This window comes from Bombina bombina, chromosome 5 (assembly GCF_027579735.1).
Source record: "Bombina bombina isolate aBomBom1 chromosome 5, aBomBom1.pri, whole genome shotgun sequence".
Taxonomy (NCBI): Eukaryota; Metazoa; Chordata; class Amphibia; order Anura; family Bombinatoridae; genus Bombina; species Bombina bombina.
Genome location: NC_069503.1, coordinates 1,033,133,296 through 1,033,153,048, shown reverse-complemented (window position 1 = coordinate 1,033,153,048; position 19,753 = coordinate 1,033,133,296). Strand labels below are relative to the sequence as shown.

Genomic DNA, 19,753 nt, shown 5'->3' with positions numbered 1-19,753 from the left:
AATATACATCCATTTTTTTTACAGCTTTATGTGGTGGAGATGTTAGAGGACCAAGTGGCACAATTCTTTCTCCGGGTTTCCCTGAATTCTACCCAGATTCCTTAAATTGTACATGGACAATAGAAGTAACTCATGGAAAAGGTACACTTTAATTGTATTTGTTAATTTAAGATATATTTGATTATGATTTACTCTTAAGAAAAAAGTTTGGATTTTTGTTTCCTGGATATTCAGTTCTAGCTTTTATTGTTAGTCTAACAAATTGTAATAGATGAGAATATGCCATGTGCAATGTACTGGACCCAATGCACAACAAAATGCAAGTCATTTATATAGCAATTGACACAGCAAATGGCCCATTGCTTTGCAAAATAACATCCTATTGCATAAAGTACTCATTATAACTGTCATCCACAATGACTTTCTAAGCTTCTTTATTTACAACTGAATCTTCTTATGATACTTGCTGTGGAATTTTCAGACAATTGTTTTTTATTTGGAGGTAATATAATAGTATCTAAAATGTTTACTAGAATGGTATTTTGGGTCAATGTGTACTTTTATATACATTACACCATTTTTATCAAACAAAATATGTAATCAGACAATTTGTTTACTGCTTGCTTTTGATGATACGCTTTGTGTTATTTGACACTTTTTGAACTAAAATATTTGGGAAGCTGGTGAATAGAAAATTAACTAGATTAAACAATTTAGAATATATCTTGTCTAGTACTTTGTATACCTATTGCAATTAGTGGCAAATTGGTTGTTTCATTTTTAATGTAAAGATCTACAGTGTACAACTGTTTACCACTTAGATTTGCGTATCCTATCTTTTCAATGGGATTTTTATAACTCCGGTATTTAGAGTCGTTTCTGAAGTGAGCGTTAGACATCTAACGACAAAACTCCAGCCGCAGGAAAAAAGTCAGTAGTTAAGAGCTTTCTGGGCTAACGCCGGTTTCTAAAGCTCTTAACTACTGTACTCTAAAGTACACTAACACCCATAAACTACCTATGTACCCCTAAACCGAGGTCCCCCCACATCGCCGACACTCAAATAATTTTTTTTAACCCCTAATCTGCCGACCGCCACCTACGTTATCCTTATGTACCCCTAATCTGCTCCCCCTAACACCGCCGACCCCTGTATTATATATATTAACCCCTAATCTGCCCCCTCAACGTCGCCTCCATCTGCCTGCACTTATTAACCCCTAATCTGCCGACCGCAAAGCGCCACCACCTACGTTATCCTTATGTATCCCTAATCTGCTGCCCCTAACACCGCCGACCCCTATATTATATTTATTAACCCCTAATCTGCCCCCCACAACGTCGCCTCCACCTGCCTGCACTTATTAACCCCTAATCTGCTGAGCGGACCTGAGCGCTACTATAATAAAGTTATTAACCCCTAATCCGCATCACTAACCCTATAATAAATAGTATTAACCCCTAATCTGCCCTCCCTAACATCGCCGACACCTAACTTCAATTATTAACCCCTAATCTGCCGACTGGAGCTCACCGCTACTCTAATAAATGTATTAACCCCTAAAGCTAAGTCTAACCCTAACACTAACACCCCCCTAAGTTAAATATAATTGACATCTAACGAAATTAATTAACTCTTATTAAATTATTCCTATTTAAAGATAAATACTTACCTGTAAAATAAATCCTAATATAGCTACAATATAAATTATAATTATATTATAGCTATTTTAGGATTAATATTTATTTTACAGGTAACTTTGAATTTATTTTAACCAGGTACAATAGCTATTAAATAGTTAAGAACTATTTAATAGCTAAAATAGTTAAAATAATTACAAAATTACCTGTAAAATAAATACTAACCTAAGTTACAATTAAACCTAACACTACACTATCAATAAATTAATTAAATAAACTACCTACAATTACCTACAATTAACCTAACACTACACTATCAATAAATTAATTAAATACAATTCCTACAAATAAATACAATTAAATAAACTAGCTAAAGTACAAAAAATAAAAAAGAACTAAGTTACAAAAAATAAAAAAATATTTACAAACATAAGAAAAATATTACAACAATTTTAAACTAATTACACCTACTCTAAGCCCCCTAATAAAACAACAAAGCCCCCCAAAATAAAAAATGCCCTACCCTATTCTAAATGACTAAAGTTAAAAGCTCTTTTACCTTACCAGCCCTGAACAGGGCCCTTTGCGGGGCATGCCCCAAGAAGTTCAGCTCTTTTGCCTGTAAAAAAAAACATACAATACCCCCCCCCAACATTACAACCCACCACCCACATACCCCTAATCTAACCCAAACCCCCCTTAAATAAACCTAACACTAAGCCCCTGAAGATCTTCCTACCTTGTCTTCACCTCACCGGGTATCACCGATCGGTCCTGGCTCCGATATCTTCATCCAACCCAAGCGGGGGCTAGACATCCACTGAAGAAGTCCAGAAGAGGGTCCAAAGTCTTCATCCTATCCGGGAAGAAGAGGCGATCCGGACCGGCAACCATCTTGATCCAAGCGGCATCTTCTATCTTCATCCGATGACGACCGGCTCCATCCTGAAGACCTCCACCGCGGACCCATCTTCTTCCAGCGACGTCCAACTGAAGAATGACGGTTCCTTTAAGGGACGTCATCCAAGATGGCGTCCCTCGAATTCCGATTGGCTGATAGGATTCTATCAGCCAATCGGAATTAAGGTAGGAATATTCTGATTGGCTGATGGAATCAGCCAATCAGAATCAAGTTCAATCCGATTGGCTGATCCAATCAGCCAATCAGATTGAGCTCGCATTCTATCCATCAGATAGGATTTATTTTACAGGTAAGTATTTATCTTTAAATAGGAATAATTTATTTAAAAAGAGTTAATTAATTTCGTTTGATGTAAATGATATTTAACTTAGGGGGGTGTTAGTGTTAGGGTTAGACTTAGCTTTAGGGGTTAATACATTTATTAGAATAGCGGTGAGCTCCGGTTGGCAGATTAGGGGTTAATAAGTGTAGGCAGGTGGAGGCGACGTTGTGGGGGGTAGATTAGGGGTTAATAAATATAAAACAGGGGTCGGCGGGGTTAGGGGCAGCAGATTAGGGGTACATAAGGATAACGTAGGTGGCGGCGCTTTGCGGTCGGCAGATTAGGGGTTAATTATTGTAGGTAGCTGGCTGCGACATTGTGGGGGGCAGATTAGGGGTTAATAAATATAATATAGGGGTCGGCGGTGTTAGGGGCAGCAGATTAGGGGTACATAGGGATAATGTAAGTAGCGGCGGTTTACGGAGCGGCAGATTAGGGGTTAAAAATAAAATGCAGGTGTCAGCGATAGCGGGGGCGGCAGATTAGGGGTTAATAAGTGTAAGGCTAGGGGTGTTTAGACTCGGGGTACATGTTAGGGTGTTAGGTGCAGACGTAGGAAGTGTTTCCCCATAGCAAACAATGGGGCTGCGTTAAGAGCTGAACGCGGCTTTTTTGCAGGTGTTAGGTTTTTTTTCAGCTCAAACAGCCCCATTGTTTCCTATGGGGGAATCGTGCACGAGCACGTTTTTGAGGCTGGCCGCGTCCGTAAGCAACTCTGGTATTGAGAGTTGAAGCTGCGTTAAAAATGCTCTACGCTCCTTTTTTGGAGCCTAATGCAGCCTTTATGTGGACTCTCAATACCAGAGTTATTTTTATGGTGCGGCCAGAAAAAAGCGGGCGTTAGTTTTTCGGGTCGTTACCGACAAAACTCCAAATCTAGCCGTTAGTTTTTTTTATGACGCTCTCAAAAATATATGTAGGTTATTTTTTTAAATAATTATTTGGAAACATATTTTAAAAACAGGCCCAACAATGCTGCCCACATTTGCTATAAATTATAAGCTTAGATAGTCTTTAATAAAGCCTTATGCTTATACCATATTTAAATAATTAAATGGTCTCTTATGAAGTTAATTCCTATTAAAGGGTTTTTTTTTTTTTTACAAACAAATGCAGAAAAACAGAAAATTTGCTAGTCTTTGGTGGAAATGGAATGCAAATTTTACAATTCATATCTGTTTTTCTCCAATTGCACACAAAAAAGGTGAAACGTTAAAAAGATTACTTTTTTAAGTGTTGGGGAAGCAGTATTTAACTTTTTAATTTCCATAAACATACCTGATCATGTTTAATAATAACAAAAACTCAAGCATACATTTTTTTTTCATTAACTTTTCCTAGTTTTTTTTTTAATGTTTTATAGCAAAGGGAAATCTTCATAGCCACTTCTTGGCAAATGTTTAAGGTTTCTAAAAAAAAACAACAGAACGTATAAGTAAAAAAGTATAAGTAGATTGCAAATTCCCATGAAATTAGGGCCCTCAATTTCTCCTGTATTTGTTTGAAAAATTTGACTTTTCTATAAAAAATATTGTATCAAAGTTGTTGTTTTATTCTTTTTACCCATGGACAGCGCTGCAGAATTTGTTTGCACTTATATATATATAAAGTAGAATAATATTAATAATAATAATAATAATAATATATAAGCCACACAAATGAGCAACTATGCCAGTAAAGTGCAGATATATTTGCATTGTTATTAGTTTCATTTAAGTCCTTTTACATGAATATTAAAAAGTAAAGACAAAATATTTTCTTCCTTAAAGTGTCAGTAAACCTAAAATATAATGTTATATAATTTTGCACGTAGTGCAGAATTATATATCATTATATGAGTGCTATCATTATAAAACGTAATTTTCCCTTTTAATTTTTTATAAATATGACGGTTTCTCAGACCCGCTCTCTCCACTCTACTGAGCGGGTCTGTTTTTATTCCACAGCGCATCGGGCCAGCTGTATAGGCACAGCCCGGCCCGACCACGCCATAACACTAAGTGCAGCTTGCTCCTGCTCTGTCTGACAGCAGGAGCGAGATGCACTTAGTGCTATGGTGCGGTCGGGCCGGGCTGTGACTATACAGCTGGCCCGATGCGCTGTGGAATAAAAACAGACCCACTCAGCAGAGTACAGAGGGCGGGTCTGAGAAACTGTCATATTTATAAAAAATTAAAAGGGAATATTACGTTTTATAACGATAGCACTAATATAATGATATATAATTCTGCACTACGTGCAAAATTATATAACATTATATTTTAGGTTTACTGTCCCTTTAAGGGTGTTTTTAAACTGTAAAAATTAAACACTAGGATGAGTTGCTCTTATTTTTATAGTTTTAAAAAGTATTTAAGTATTTTAGTAGTTTTCAGTTGTATAGCATTCACATACAGAAGAAACTGTTGGAAAACCAAAGGCAGGTCTTGTGTAATTAGAAGCATACCCTTTGTGAAAATTATTTTCTCTACACGTGCATTTGGCCTTAAAGGGACACTATACCCAAACATTTTCTTTCATGATTAAGGTAGAGAATATAATTTTAAACAACATTCCAATTTACTTCTATTACCTAATTTGCTTCATTCTTTAGCTATACTTTAATGAAGAAATAGCAATGCACACAGTGAACCAATCACAGGAGGCATCTATGTGCAGCTACCAATCAGCAGCTACTAAGCATATCTAGATATGCTTTTCAGCAAAGAATTTCAAGAGAATGAAGCAAAATAGATACTAGAAGAAAATTAGAAAGTTGTTTATAATTGTATGCTCTTTCTAAATCATGAAAGAAAAAATTTGGGTTTCATGTCCCTTTAAGAGCTTTAAATGGTCTGATCTTTATGACACAAAAAACATCACATAATTCTTAAACACACATTATTACTTTATAAAATCAATATTAAATACAGATAACTGTAAAATGGCTGTAAATTTAGGTTAGAACACCTTAACATAACTTTTAAAATAAAAAATAAATCCTGCTTTGAAGGGTCTTAATAATGTGAAGTTTAATTCAACGTCAATGTTCTCTATGCCTTGTGAAACTGGATTTACCATACTTTGTAAAAATTTTCATTTTATAAGGCATCAAATAGAGAAGCATAATCTTAGTCCATTAGAGACTTAGATTTTACTGATTAACAAACAAGCATTCTATGCAAAGAATCTTCTATAGAGATAAGTTTGTGCTTAAGTCATAAAAAAAATCAAATAATATTTAATTAATATTCGGCAAGATTACAAAAAAAGCAGCGTTAACAGGTCCTAACGCTGCTTTTTTATGCCCGCTGGTATTACGAGTCTTGAAGGTTTAGGGTGACCACACACTTCTTTGGCCTTACCGCAAAACGATTTACGTAAACTTTGTAAAGTCTTTTTCTATGGGACTTCCATAGAGCCGGTATTACGAGTCTGTCCTGGGAGGTCAAAAAGTGAGCGGTACACCCTACCCTGTTAAGAGTCCTAACGCATTTAAAAGTCAGTAGTTATGAGTTTTATGGTACAACGCTGTAGCATAAAACTCATAACTAAAGTGCTAAAAAGTACACTAACACCCATAAACTACCTATTAACCCCTAAACCGAGGCCCTCCCGCATCGCAAATGCTAAAGTAAACATTTTAACCCCTAATCTGCCGATCTGGACACCGCCGCCACCTACATTATACTTATTAACCCCTAATCTGCTGCCCCCAATGTCGCCGCCACCTACCTACACTTATTAACCCCTAATCTGCCGCCCCCAACATCGCCACCACTATAATAAACATATTAACCCCTAAACCGCCGCACTCCCACCTCGCAAACATTAGTTAAATATTATTAACCCCTAATCTGCTGGCCCTAACATTGCTGCCACCTACCTACATTTATTAACCCCTAATCTGCCACCCCCAACGTGGATGCCACTATATTAAAGTTATTAACCCCTATACCTAAGTCTAACCCTAAACCTAACACCCCCTAACTTAAATATAATTTAAATAAATCTAAATAAATATTCCTATCATTAACTAAATTATTCCTATTTAAAACTAAATACTTACCTGTAAAATAAACCCTAAGATAGCTACAATATAACTAATAGTTACATTGTAGCTAGTTTAGGATTTATTTTTATTTTACAGGCAAGTTTGTATTTATTTTAACTAGGGATAATAGTTATTAAATGGTTATTAATTATTTAATAACTACCTAGTTAAAATAAAGACAAATTTACCTGTAAAATAAAACCTAACCTAAGTTACACTAACACCTAACACTACACTATAATTAAATAAATTAAATACAATTACCTAAATTAAATTAAATTAGCTAAAGTACAAAAAACAAACAAACACTAAATTACAGAAAATAATAAAAAAATTACAGAAATGTAAACTAATTTCACCTAATCTAATAGCCCTATTAAAATAAAAAAGCCCCCCCAAAATAAAAAAACCCTAGCTAAACTAATCTACCAATAGCCCTTAAAAGGGCCTTTTGCGGGGCATTGCCCCAAAGTAATCAGCTCTTTTACCTGTAAAAAAAATGCAAACAACCCCCCGAACAGTAAAACCCACCACCCACACAACCAACCCCCCCCAATTAAAATACTAGCTAAAAAAACTAAGCTCCCCATTGCCCTGGGAAGGGCATTTAAATGGGCATTTCCCTATAAAGGGCAGTTAGCTCTTTTGCAAGCCCAAACCCCTAATCTAAAAATAAACCCACTCAATACACCTTTAAAAAAACCTAATACTAACCCCCTGAAGATCGACTTACCGGGAGACTTCTTCATCCAAGTCAGGCAAAGTGGTCCTCCAGACGGGCAGAAGTCTTCATCCAAGCAGGGCAGAAGTGGTCCTCCAGACGGGCAGAAGTCTTCATCCAGACGGCATCTTCTATCTTCATCCATCCGGCGCGGAGTGGCTCCATCTTCAAGACATACGACGCGCATCCTCTTCTTCCGACGACTAAAACAGAATGAAGGTACCTTTAAGTGACGTCATCCAAGATGGCGTCCCTTAGATTCCGATTGGCTGATAGAATTCTATCAGCCAATCAGAATTAAGGTAGAAAAAGTCCTATTGGCTGATCCAATCAGCCAATAGGATTGAAGTTCAATCCTATTGGATCAGCCAATAGGATTTTTTCTACCAATCGGAATCTAAGGGACGCCATCTTGGATGATGTCACTTAAAGGTACCTTCATTCTGTTTTAGTCATCGGAAGAAGAGGATGCTCCGCATTGGATGTCTTGAAGATGGAGCCGCTCCGTGCCGGATGGATGAAGATAGAAGATGCCGTCTGGATGAAGACTTCTGCCCGTCTGGAGGACCACTTCTGCCCTGCTTGGAAGAAGATAGAAGATGCCGTCTGGATGAAGACTTCTGCCCGTCTGGAGGACCACTTCTGCCCTGCTTGGATAAAGACTTCTGCCCGTCTGGAGGACCACTTCGCCCGGCTTGGATGAAGACATCGCCTGGTAAGTCGATCTTCAGGGGGTTAGTGTTAGGTTTTTTTAAGGGTTTTTTTAAGGGTGTATTGGATGGGTTTATTTTTTAGATTAGGGGTTGTGGCTTGCAAAAGAGCTAACTGCCCTTTTAATGGCAATGCCCATCCAAATGCCCTTTCCAGGGCAATGGGGAGCTTAGGTTTTTTTAGCTAGTATTTTATTTGGGGGGTTGGTTGTGTGGATGGTGGGTTTTATTGTTGGGGGGGTTGTTTGTATTTTTTTTTACAGGTAAAAGAGCTGATTAATTTGGGGCAATGCCCCGCAAAAGGCCCTTTTAAGGGCTATTGGTAGTTTAGTTTAGGCTAGGGTTTTTTTTATTTTGGGGGGGGGATTTTTATTTTAATAGGGCTATTAGATTAGGTGTAATTAGTTTAAATTTCTGTAATTTAGTGTTTGTTTGTTTTTTGTACTTTAGCTAATTTAATTTAATTTAGGTAATTGTATTTAATTTATTTAATTATAGTGTAGTGTTAGGTGTTAATGTAACTTAGGTTAGGTTTTATTTTACAGGTAAATTTGTCTTTATTTTAACTAGGTAGTTATTAAATAGTTAAAATAAATACAAACTTGCCTGTAAAATAAAAATAAATCCTAAACTAGCTACAATGTAACTATTAGCTATATTGTAGCTATTTTAGGGTTTATTTTACAGATAAGTATTTAGTTTTAAACAGGAATAATTTAGTTAATGATAGGAATATTTATTTAGATTTATTTAAATTATATTTAAGTTAGGGGGTGTTAGGTTTAGGGTTAGATTTAGGTTTAGAGGTTAACAAATTTAATATAGTGGCGGCGACATTGGGGGTGGCAGATTAGGGGTTAATAAATGTAGGTAGGTGGCGGTGATGTTAGGGCTGGCATATTAGGGGTTAATAATATTTAACTAATGTTTGCGAGGTGGGAGTGCGGCGGTTTAGAGGTTAATATGTTTATTATAGTGGCGGCGACTTTGGGGCGGCAGATTAGGGGTTAATCAGTGTAGGTAGGTAGCGGCAACATTGGGGCGGCAGATTAGGGGTTAATAAATATAATGTAGGTGTCGGCGATGTTGGGGGCAGCAGATTAGGGGTTCATAAGTATAATATATGTGGCGGCGGTGTCCGGAGCGGCAGATTAGGGGTTAATAATTATAATTTAGGTGTCAGCGATGTCGAGGGCATCAGATTAGGGGTTAATAAGTGTAAGATTATAGGTGTTTAGACTCAGGGTTCATGTTAGGGTGTTAGGTGTAAACATAGATTTTATTTCCCCATAGGAATCAATGTGGCTGCGTTAAGGAGTTTCACGCTGCTTTTTTCTCTGCCTGTTGATTCCTATGGGGAAATCGTGCACGAGCACGTTACACCAGCTCACCGCTGACTTAAGCAGTGCTGGTATTGGAGTGCGGTAATGAGCAAAATTTTGCTCAAAGCTCACTTCTAGTCTTTTAACGACGGGTTTCTGAAAACTTGTAATACCAGTGCTGCAGGTAAGTGAGCAGCGAGGGAAAACTGCTTGTTAGCACTGCATAGCCTCTAATGCAAAACTCGTAATCTGGGCCATTGTATTTTTATTTTTAATTTTAAATTAATTATTTTTTATAATTCTCAAACATATTTTAAAGGGACACTGTACCCAAAAAATTTCTTTTGTAATTCAGAAAGAACATGCAATTTTAAGCAACTTTCTAATTTACTCCTATTATCAATTTTTCTTCGTTCTCTTGCTATCTTTATTTGAAAAAGAAGGCATCTAAGCTTGTTTTGGGTTCAGTACTCTGGACAGCACTTTTTTATTGGTGAATTAATTTATCCACCAATCAGCAAGGACAACCCAGGTTGTTCATCAAAAATGGGCCGGCATCTAAACTTACATTTTTGCATTTCAAATAAAGATACCAAGAGAATGAAGAAAATTTGATAAAAGGAGTAAATTAGAAAGTTGCTTAAAATGTCATGCTCAATCTGAATTACGAAAGAAAAAATTTGGGTATAGTGTCCCTTTAAAGTAAAAGATAATATAAGATAAATGTGGTCACTCAGCCTCTCAGTCAATTTGTCTTTGTTAGTCAATATGTCTGGTTAGCCTCACAAATTTACATTACAAATATATATATATATATATAACAAAAATACATTTATACTATATTTGAATTCTAAAATCTAAAATCAGCATAACTGAATAAATTGACATAAACCTTAGGTCAACATAAATTATAAATTCAGTTTTATACTGTGTTTAAAATTGTTTCAAATAAAATACAGAATACATTGCTCCAAAAGATCTTTCACAAAGATAAATTCAATGGTTCTTACTCTTCTTTTTCCCAATGAACAAAATCTTTATATGGTCATATTGAAGAATGTCACATTTTCACATCCAAACAACTCATTAATTACTGAACGGAATTATTATTATCAAGTAAAGAACATGTTTGTCTGCAATCACCACTTGCAATGTAGTATCTTATGGAAAAATTTAACATTGCATTGGGCACTAATTGTGAAGTGCTGCTGTGTGCTTTTTTGCAACCAATTGTGAAAGAGCAGGGCATGTCAATCACCCTGAGCACAATTTGACAGATGAGCAGACAGACAGAAACACAGGCAGAAAGATAGAAAGCCAGAAAGACAGAGAAACAGGCACACAGACAAATAGATGATAGAGCGATAGATAGATAGATAGATAGATAGATAGATAGATAGATAGATAGATGATAGATAGATAGATAGATAGATAGATAGATGATAGATAGATAGATAGATAGATAGATAGATAGATAGATAGATATATGTTCTCATAGACAGAAAGAAAAAATAATTTATAGAAGCACACTGCAAAGTCAAAGAATATAATTACTTATTAACACACTGCAAAGTCAAACAATATAATTAAATATAAAAAACTGTCTATATCCTCCTCTCTTATTCCCATTTAAAACTATAAAATAATACCTTTTTGTTTTTCTTTTTGTGTAAACAAAGGAGTCATGTTGTTAGACAAGGTGCAGTTAAATCAGTCATACTGGGATAATTTCCTAGTAAGAACTGTCACACCTGGAAGTACCTCATATTCTAGGATATATCCAACATGGCAAATACTTTTCTGTATTTTTTCCAGCTATTCCAGAAATGTAACATTGATATACCAAGGACAAACCTTACACACATTGGAAGACACAGTGATGGCATACATTATAAAGGGACAACAATAATACAATATTCAAAATAGTTAGAGCATATTAGTTTTGTACTATTGCTTGCAGATGGTTAAATACATAGTTAAAGTTAACTATTTATTCTTTATTTGCAAATAAATAGTGAAGTTACCCATGGTTTCCGGCATTTAGCTGCTTTCAATACAGGATATAATAGACAAAAAGTGCAATTCAAATTATCTGTATTTTCACTATCTTAAACCAGTGGTCACTTTATTTGTTTTCAAAACAAATAATGAATAACTAATATACAACTATGTCTAAAAACACATAGGTCTGTAGGGTTGCCGTGTGTCTAGTATTTAATTGGACAGTCCAGTATTTTAGCAGGCTGTCCAGTAAAACCTTCACAAAATTTCTAAACACTTAAATGTCAAGCTTTTTTACTTTCCTGAGTGTAAGCTAAATATAAAAAGGCTTCCTGTTTCTAAATGAAATAAAAATATGGAGCAAAAAGACATGAATGACATTCAAGGGGGTAAAAATCACATTTCTTTTTTTATAACACGGCAAAGAGATACAATTACTGACTTATATGTTCCTGGCAGCTAAGGGATAAAATGACTGCTTAGTTTTGAAAATTATACATTGTGGGCTGGGGATTAGAAGTGTAGAGGCTAAGGTAAAGCTTTTGGGGGAGCATTGTGTGACATCACCTACAATCACTCCCTGTCATAGATTGAGCAGTAGGTCTGTATATGCCATAGTGCAATAATAACGCATTCTACCACAACTTTTTATTATTGATCTTTAATACCCTTTTGTTTTTCAAATATGCATTAATAGTTTGTATCAGCAATTAGGTTCTAGAATGTAGAAGATCAGTATACTAAACAAATGATTTAAAGGTATTTTATGTATATTTATCTGCTTTGATGTGGCCACATCAAAGCAGATAAATATACATAAAATACCTTTAAATCATTTGTTTAGTATACTGATCTTCTACATTCTAGAACCTAATTGCTGATTAATTTATTATAAATAAACTAATACACAGACCATTCTGTAGAATAGAGAGTTCTGAATATTGCAGGATGCTATCCAATATCTCTGGATGGAAAAAGCAGATAATTTAAATAATAAAAGTACATTACAAAGTGTTGTGGTTTTGTTTTTAAACTATACACCAGGGGTGTCCAAACTTTGCTCTCCAGAGGTTTTGGAACTACATTTCCCATGATGCTCAGCTAGATAAAATGCTGGCTGAGCATCATCGGAAATGTAGTTTCAAAACCTCTGGAGAGCAAAGTTTGGACACCCCTGCTATACACTATTAACATTTTTTTTACAGGGAATTTTGTCTAAATATTTTAAACATCATCTAGCCTGTAGCCTATAGCTTGGGTAAAATTATAATTTCTGTTGTCACCTATTTTCCTCTATCTGTCTTTCATTTACAAATTTAAATTTTCCTATCTTCAATAATTGTCTCATATTAGACATTTGAAATATGTATAACAATGTTCATTGTTTAATTATCTTAAAAATATTCTTAATTCCATAGTCATCAGTTTGTTTGGGTCCTTAATCTGCATTCCTATCTAGAGGGAAGGTTTGCTCCAGGTCTTATGTGAACTCTAAAATATTAAAATTAAATCTTTAGAAACAGAATGTATTAAAGTTTCAGCAAAAACTGATACAAATTTACATATGTTATATTATATTAAAAAAGCAATTAACACTCGAGAAGATACAATCTTTTTTCCTATTTTCAGAAGCACTGTGTATAATGAAATACATGACTTTTCAAGCAATAATATACTTAATAACATATTGAATTATTTGTAATGATTTGATCTATATCTCCTAAACTTGGTTTACTTTTTCAACAGGCGTGCAGTTCACCTTTCATACCTTTCATCTAGAAGATCTTCATGACTACCTATTAATCACTGAAAATGGTAGTTTTACTCAGCCCCTAGCACGGCTCACTGGCGCTGAGCTTCCTATAATAATCAACGCTGGTCTCTATGGAAATTTCAGAGCTCAGTTGCGCTTTATTTCCGATTTTTCAATGTCATATGAAGGATTTAACATTACATTTTCTGGTAAGTAAACAAATTGAGCATCACATTTAAAAAGTAATGTTTAGTGTAATAACCCAAATCTTAGTAAAAACTCTCAGGTATAAAGTAAGGTAAAAATACTTATTTTCAGTTTGTGACAGGTGCATATATAATGGATCTACTGAACTATCCCAGTTGAAAACTTTTTTATAATAATATTTTTTTATTTTGGATAATACATAACAATAACAAACATTTCAAGGTATACATTTGTAGTGACTTTAGTGTTTGGAGATAGTCTAGGGAAATATGAGTTTTACAATGTCCTTTAGTTTCAATGCTGTAGTGTCCTAAATGTCCAGGCCAAATGGCCCCTTGTGGTAGAGTCCGTGAAACAGTAAAGTCCCTGCTTTGTTAGACAAATATTGAATTGACATTTACAAAGAAACTTTCTCCAAAAGTACAACAGATTTGCATTATAACAATATTAAATAACAAAAATAAACAAGTAACAAATACATTTTTCCTGATTTGTGTGATTGCACCTAATTTAGCAATATACTGTATTTTGTGAGGTAGTTATTGACCTGAGTTTCTAGAAGGTGTTAACGTTTGTAGCATTTCTGTCCCATAACTTTTGATATATCTGTGTATTGACTTTGAAGAGTTGACCGCAATTGAGTAGTTGTAGCTATGATTTTATGGTGTTGGTTTAGATTCCCATAGGAATAGTATGTCATGGTAAGCATCCAAGGTATTGGATATTAAATAATGATATCTCTCTAGCTTAGATTGTTGTGGATTTCTTGTTTCTACAATTGTTTAGTGAGGGTTGTTTCTTTTTTCCACATACGTGGAATTAATTGATTGGCACTGTTTATCATGAGCTGGCATAATTTCTTGTGAGTTTTGGAGAGGAATTTTGGATAAATGTGGAATAAGACTATAAGTGGATCTAGGGGTATGGGAGTGTCGATTGTTTCTTGTATGTATTGTGATACAGCCTTACAAAAAAAGTTGTAATTTGGGGCATGACCACCAAATGTGATATAGGGTTCCTTCTTGAGCACATGATCTTCAGTATCTGTTGGAGGAGTTTAGGAATATATATTAACATCTGGTCATCATTTTGGTATTGGTTTCTAAAAGTTTGGATGAATGGGCTGATTTGTATATGTTAACAAAAATTGATTTCCAATCTTTTCTTGATATCAAAAAGGGTAGGTCTTTGTTGCAAGATTTTGTAAAAGCGGAGAGGTTGTCTGCTTTGGGCTTATTTAAAAGTTTATTGGTTAGTGAAATGATATGATGAATTGGCGTAGAGGCACTATACATCTTTTCAAATTGGGTTAGGGCTCTGGTGTTTTTTTCCTTTTGGGAAGAGTGTATAAAATGGTTGAGTTGATGGTAACTAAACCATTTGGTGAGGAATCCATCTCCTATGTGTTCTATGGTTTGTTAAGGTAAGAGGCTGTTCACTTCCACCAGCATATAAATCGGTAGGAGGAGGTGTATATCCTTTGGGCCTAATGGGGTAGTACAGATGCCAGGGTGAAAGTTTCAGTTAGGGTTAGGATAGAGGGAATTGAGGAGATGTCTGGATTTTTCTTAATTATATTTTTCCATACTTTGAAGGTTTCTGAAATAATGGGATTTTGATTTTGTGTGAATCTGTCTTGGGGTCCGTCTAGCCAACATAGTGAACTGAGTTGGGGGAAATCGCATAAGTCGTGTTCCAGTTGAACTCATTGTTTATGGTGGTGTTCTTCATGCGAGCACCAGTCTACAATTCTAGATAGGTATGTCGCATTTCTTTAGTCTTGGAGGTTGTGACTACAGGTTGTGAAGAAGGTGGGTATTTTGTGATCATGAGTGTGATGTAATAGATGAGCTACTTTGACTGTATTGTCTTTGGCCTCCTTCATTGGTACAAAACCAGTCTGATCAGAATGTATTATGTGTGGGAGGATTGGATTTAACCTGTTAGCTAAGATCTTTAAATGGAGTTTAAGGTCCATGTTGAGTAACGAGATGGTGGAAATTAGCTGGGTTGTTTGATGGTTTACCTGGTTTTGGTAAGACTGTAATGTACGCTTCTAACATATTTTCTGAAAATAGGTGATCAGAATCTATTTGGTTATAAAGTTTTAAGAGTTTTGGCATTAACAGGGATTTGAAGTTTTTATAATAAAAGTTGCTGAATCCATCTGGCCCTGGGCTTTTCCCCTGCTTTAGGGACTTTATTGCTTTGTCTAATTCTTGTCTTGAGATTGGTTCTGAAAGGGATTAGAGGTAATCAGGATGAACCTGAGGAAGTGTCAGAGGGTCATGGTAGTTTTCACAGTTTTGTGTGTGAGTTCTATCGGGGGGATTTGGAAATAGGTTATATCATTTGGAGTAATAATCACAGAACATTTATGCTATAATTTTAGAGTCTATATTTTTTTCTGATCTGTTGTTGGTTAGTGAATGTACGTATGATGCTGTTGTTTTGCGGTTGAGTGTCCTCTCTAATAGTTTACCCGGCCTATTACCTTGGATGTGAAACTGTTTTTAATAGAAAAGCTGTGTTTTGGGCCTTAATATTGAGATACTCATTGAGTTGGGCTCTGGCTTGGTCTAATGTTGTTTGTGTTGCTGTATCTGATGGATGTAATCTAATTTGTTAATTTCCTGAGTTAAGGTTAGATATTTTTGTTTATTTTGTTTATTTTTAGTGGTTTTATACTTCATCAGCACTCCTCTTATTACGTATTTATGGGCTTACCAAAGGGTTCCCTGTGAGGTGTCAGGGTTGTTATTTAGGGAGTATAGAGTATTCCTCTATAGCTTTTTCTACATCTAATTTAATTAAGGGATCTGATAGCAATGTGCTGATCATAGCTGAATGGTCTGACCAGCTAATAGGGATGATATGGGAAGCTTTTAGTTTTATTATTGATATATGATCAGTCATTATGTATTCTATCCTAGATTAGGACTTATTGGGATTTGAGAAGAACGTATAATCAAGTTTGTGAGGATGTAGGTTTCTCCAGGTATCGTGTAAAGATAATATGGAAAAATTGTCCCAGATGGAATAATGGGTTTTAGTGAGGTTGTTTAACTGGGTGTTAGAGCTATCGATTAGAGGGTTTAGAGGTAGATTGAAATCTCCGGCTAATAATAGTGGGCCTTTAAGGAATGTGATAATAGAGTTGGTGGTATGTTAAAAGAAAGCAGCTTGGTTTGTATTGGGTGCGTAAACATTTACTAACGTGATTGGTTTACCAAATAAAAGCTCACTGATGCCTAGATATCTGCCATATTTGTCTTGCTCTTTATGGATAAGTTCCAATGGGATGGACTTGTGAAATAGAACGCTAACTCTGTTAGTTTTTTTTTTGGGGGGGGTTGCTACTATGATAGTGAGTAGTGTAATTAGAGAATAAATATTTGGGATCATTCCCTCTTTTGAAATGAATTTCTAGGAGGAATAGTATGCTACCATTTTTATGAATTAAATCATGGAAGGCCTTAGATCTTTTAAATGGTGAGTTAAACCCTTTTGCGTTAATGGAAATTATATTAAATTTCTGGTATTTTAATTGTGAGGCCTTTTTTTGTGTAGTGGTTGGTGGTCTTGCAGGAGTGGGTGCATCACTCAGGACTGTTAGGAAAATATTAAACATAAACAGCATTTTTAACAGAAAAAATAACACAATTACAAAAACCAATTAATTCCCCCTTACAAGGGGGCTTTAGAAAAAAGATGTAGCTTTTTATCATGTGTTGGTATAACATTTGCTGATTCAAGTCCAAGACAATACTATTTCTGTACATACGCATAAAAATAACAAGTAAGAAATGTAAAGAAAAAAACTAATACAATACAATACAATTTAAGGGGAAGCTTAAGGATCCGTAAATTAAACTTTAAATAGAGTTTTGAAACTCTTTATGGAGGATATTGGAAAGTCTCAATAGGAAATATATGTTAAGGCAATATACATTATTCTATAGACAAATGTATCTATGCCAATGCATCAGTAAGATCTCACCCATTTTCTGTCTGGAGACCAAGAGATTTATTATGTCTTTTGACAGATGTGAGCTTCCTAAATGAGCTGAATATGGCATGGGAAGCCCTATCTGTAGGTGATGTTGTTTTTCCTCAAGATGGTTGTAAGGGAGGCAAATTCCCTGCATCGCTGTAGGGTTTTTTGGGAAAGATCGGCAAAGATAGACAAGGTGGATCCTTGGTAGCATAGAGAGGTTGCATTTCTAGCTTGTTTCATTATATCTTCCTTGTGTTCGTATTCGCAAAAGCGAATAATTACATCTCTTGGTGGGAGGTCATCCTTCGTTTTAGGTCTCAGGTCTTCTGTGAAACCTGTCCATAGCAATGGGAGCTGTGAATGATGAGCATCTGAGGTGTTGAAATAGCCCTTGTAAGTATGCGTCCAGCATATCTGGTGTAATGGATTTTGGAATGCTTTTAATTCTAAGATTCTCTCTCCTGCTCCTATTCTCAATGTCTTCCAGCTTGTTTTGAAGTTGTAGTATAACATTGTTCTGAGCTTGAACATTTTGCTGGAGATTGCTATTTCAGACTGATTTATTTCAGTGTCTTCTTCTAGGGCTTCTACCATATCCCCAATCTCGTGCATCTCCTTACAGAGCTCAGATATCTCTTCTTTGATACATGATTTGACTTGGGAGATAAGGTTTGTGAAATATTGTTTAGAGGGAATTGATTCTAAAAAGTATTTAGAGATTTGCATGGATTCTTGTGCAGGGGTCTGTTGGTTCCAGAGGCTTAAAAAAGTTGTTCAGAGATGTGGCTGTACTGTGGCGGCTCCTGTGAGACTTCTCTGACTTAGTTAGTCTTTTAGGAGACATTGCTTGTTTGGAGAGAAATCTTTATAATTCTTTATGGAAATTATAAGGACCAGCAGTACTGAATGTCCTGTATAATGCTATTCAGGAGCAGAGGTTAATGAGAGGGCTATATGGTTTCTTTTGGGTGTATCCCTTATATTGATGTGGTGATGGTTTGTAGAATGCAGAGGTATGTCTGCTGAAAAGCAATTGCCTTGATGTTTTATATAGCCAGCTTGTTATTCTTTGAAAGATTGCTGAAGTATTTGTCTTAGCATAAACTATTAAGCTGGGTGATGTGGAGGTGGAGCAGTGTGCATATCTACTTACTCCATTGTTTTGATGTTGTTAAGCTTCACTCCATAATCTTGCCCACGTGGTAGGCCTAAATAACATTTTCAATAGAATCTGCTTACTGCAGGAACCTGTATAAGATCTCCCATGTTCGATTGGCTCCAGAAGTGGAATCCGATTGATGCAGATTGCAGTTTCAATGCGATTGCGAAATCGCAATGAAGGCCGAAATTGAAGCCGGGGACAAAAAAATTTATCCGGTCCGACCAGACCGTAAAAGTTTGCCAAAAGTGAATCTGAGCTCCGGATTCAGCTCATAGTTGTTTGGATCCTCTAAGCTGATGATTTGTGCCTATTTGGAATCAAATCTGTAGCATTTCTGAGGCACAATCCTGATTTTAAAGGGAATCCTGCAGGAGCTCACTCAAACTCCACCCCCCCAGTTGAAAACTTTTTATATTTATAATGAGTTGAGGTTAACAATAGACTATCTGGAAGTCAGAACATTTAACATGTACGGTTCCCATTACACCTTATAACAACAGTCTCTAATAAGTATATTTTAGTAATTTTATTTTTTATATTGATGCCTCTAAAATTTGTATAAGCCTGAAAAAATATAGGTTTATTCAAGTCAGAAAAAGGAATGCCTTTATCTTCCAACCAAGTTTTAGGTGATGTCCTTATTTTTTAGTAACCTTCAGTAGGAAGTACCCAACTACTGTTTTCACGTCAATTTAAATGTATAGAAAATGTTCCATTAACATTTTTTTACAGCCAATTCTCTTTCAACCTATTTAAATGTTTTCATATTTATAAAAGAAATGTTGGTAATGCATTTTCACATTCAGTGCTAGATTACAAATTGCACACTAATGAGTGAAAAGGGGCTTATTGCAACGTACTGTAAGTAGCATGTGCGTATTACAGGTTGAAAGTAAATGCTTTCACTTGAGCGCAATTTAATTTAATGCGAGTCAGGATAACGCGGTTTCAGAGCTCGGGTT

The 19,753-nt window shown here is 35.6% G+C and overlaps 1 protein-coding gene across 1 annotated transcript in view; it reads left to right on the top strand.

Annotated features, from left to right (window-relative positions):
• The window catches only part of CSMD3 (CUB and Sushi multiple domains 3), a 1,747,434-nt gene that overhangs the window by 911,462 nt on the left and 816,219 nt on the right, over positions 1 to 19,753 (top strand). The window contains 2 exon segments of the mRNA XM_053715303.1: positions 25 to 141; positions 13,419 to 13,634. Of these exon segments, the coding sequence (XP_053571278.1) occupies positions 25 to 141; positions 13,419 to 13,634 (333 nt within the window).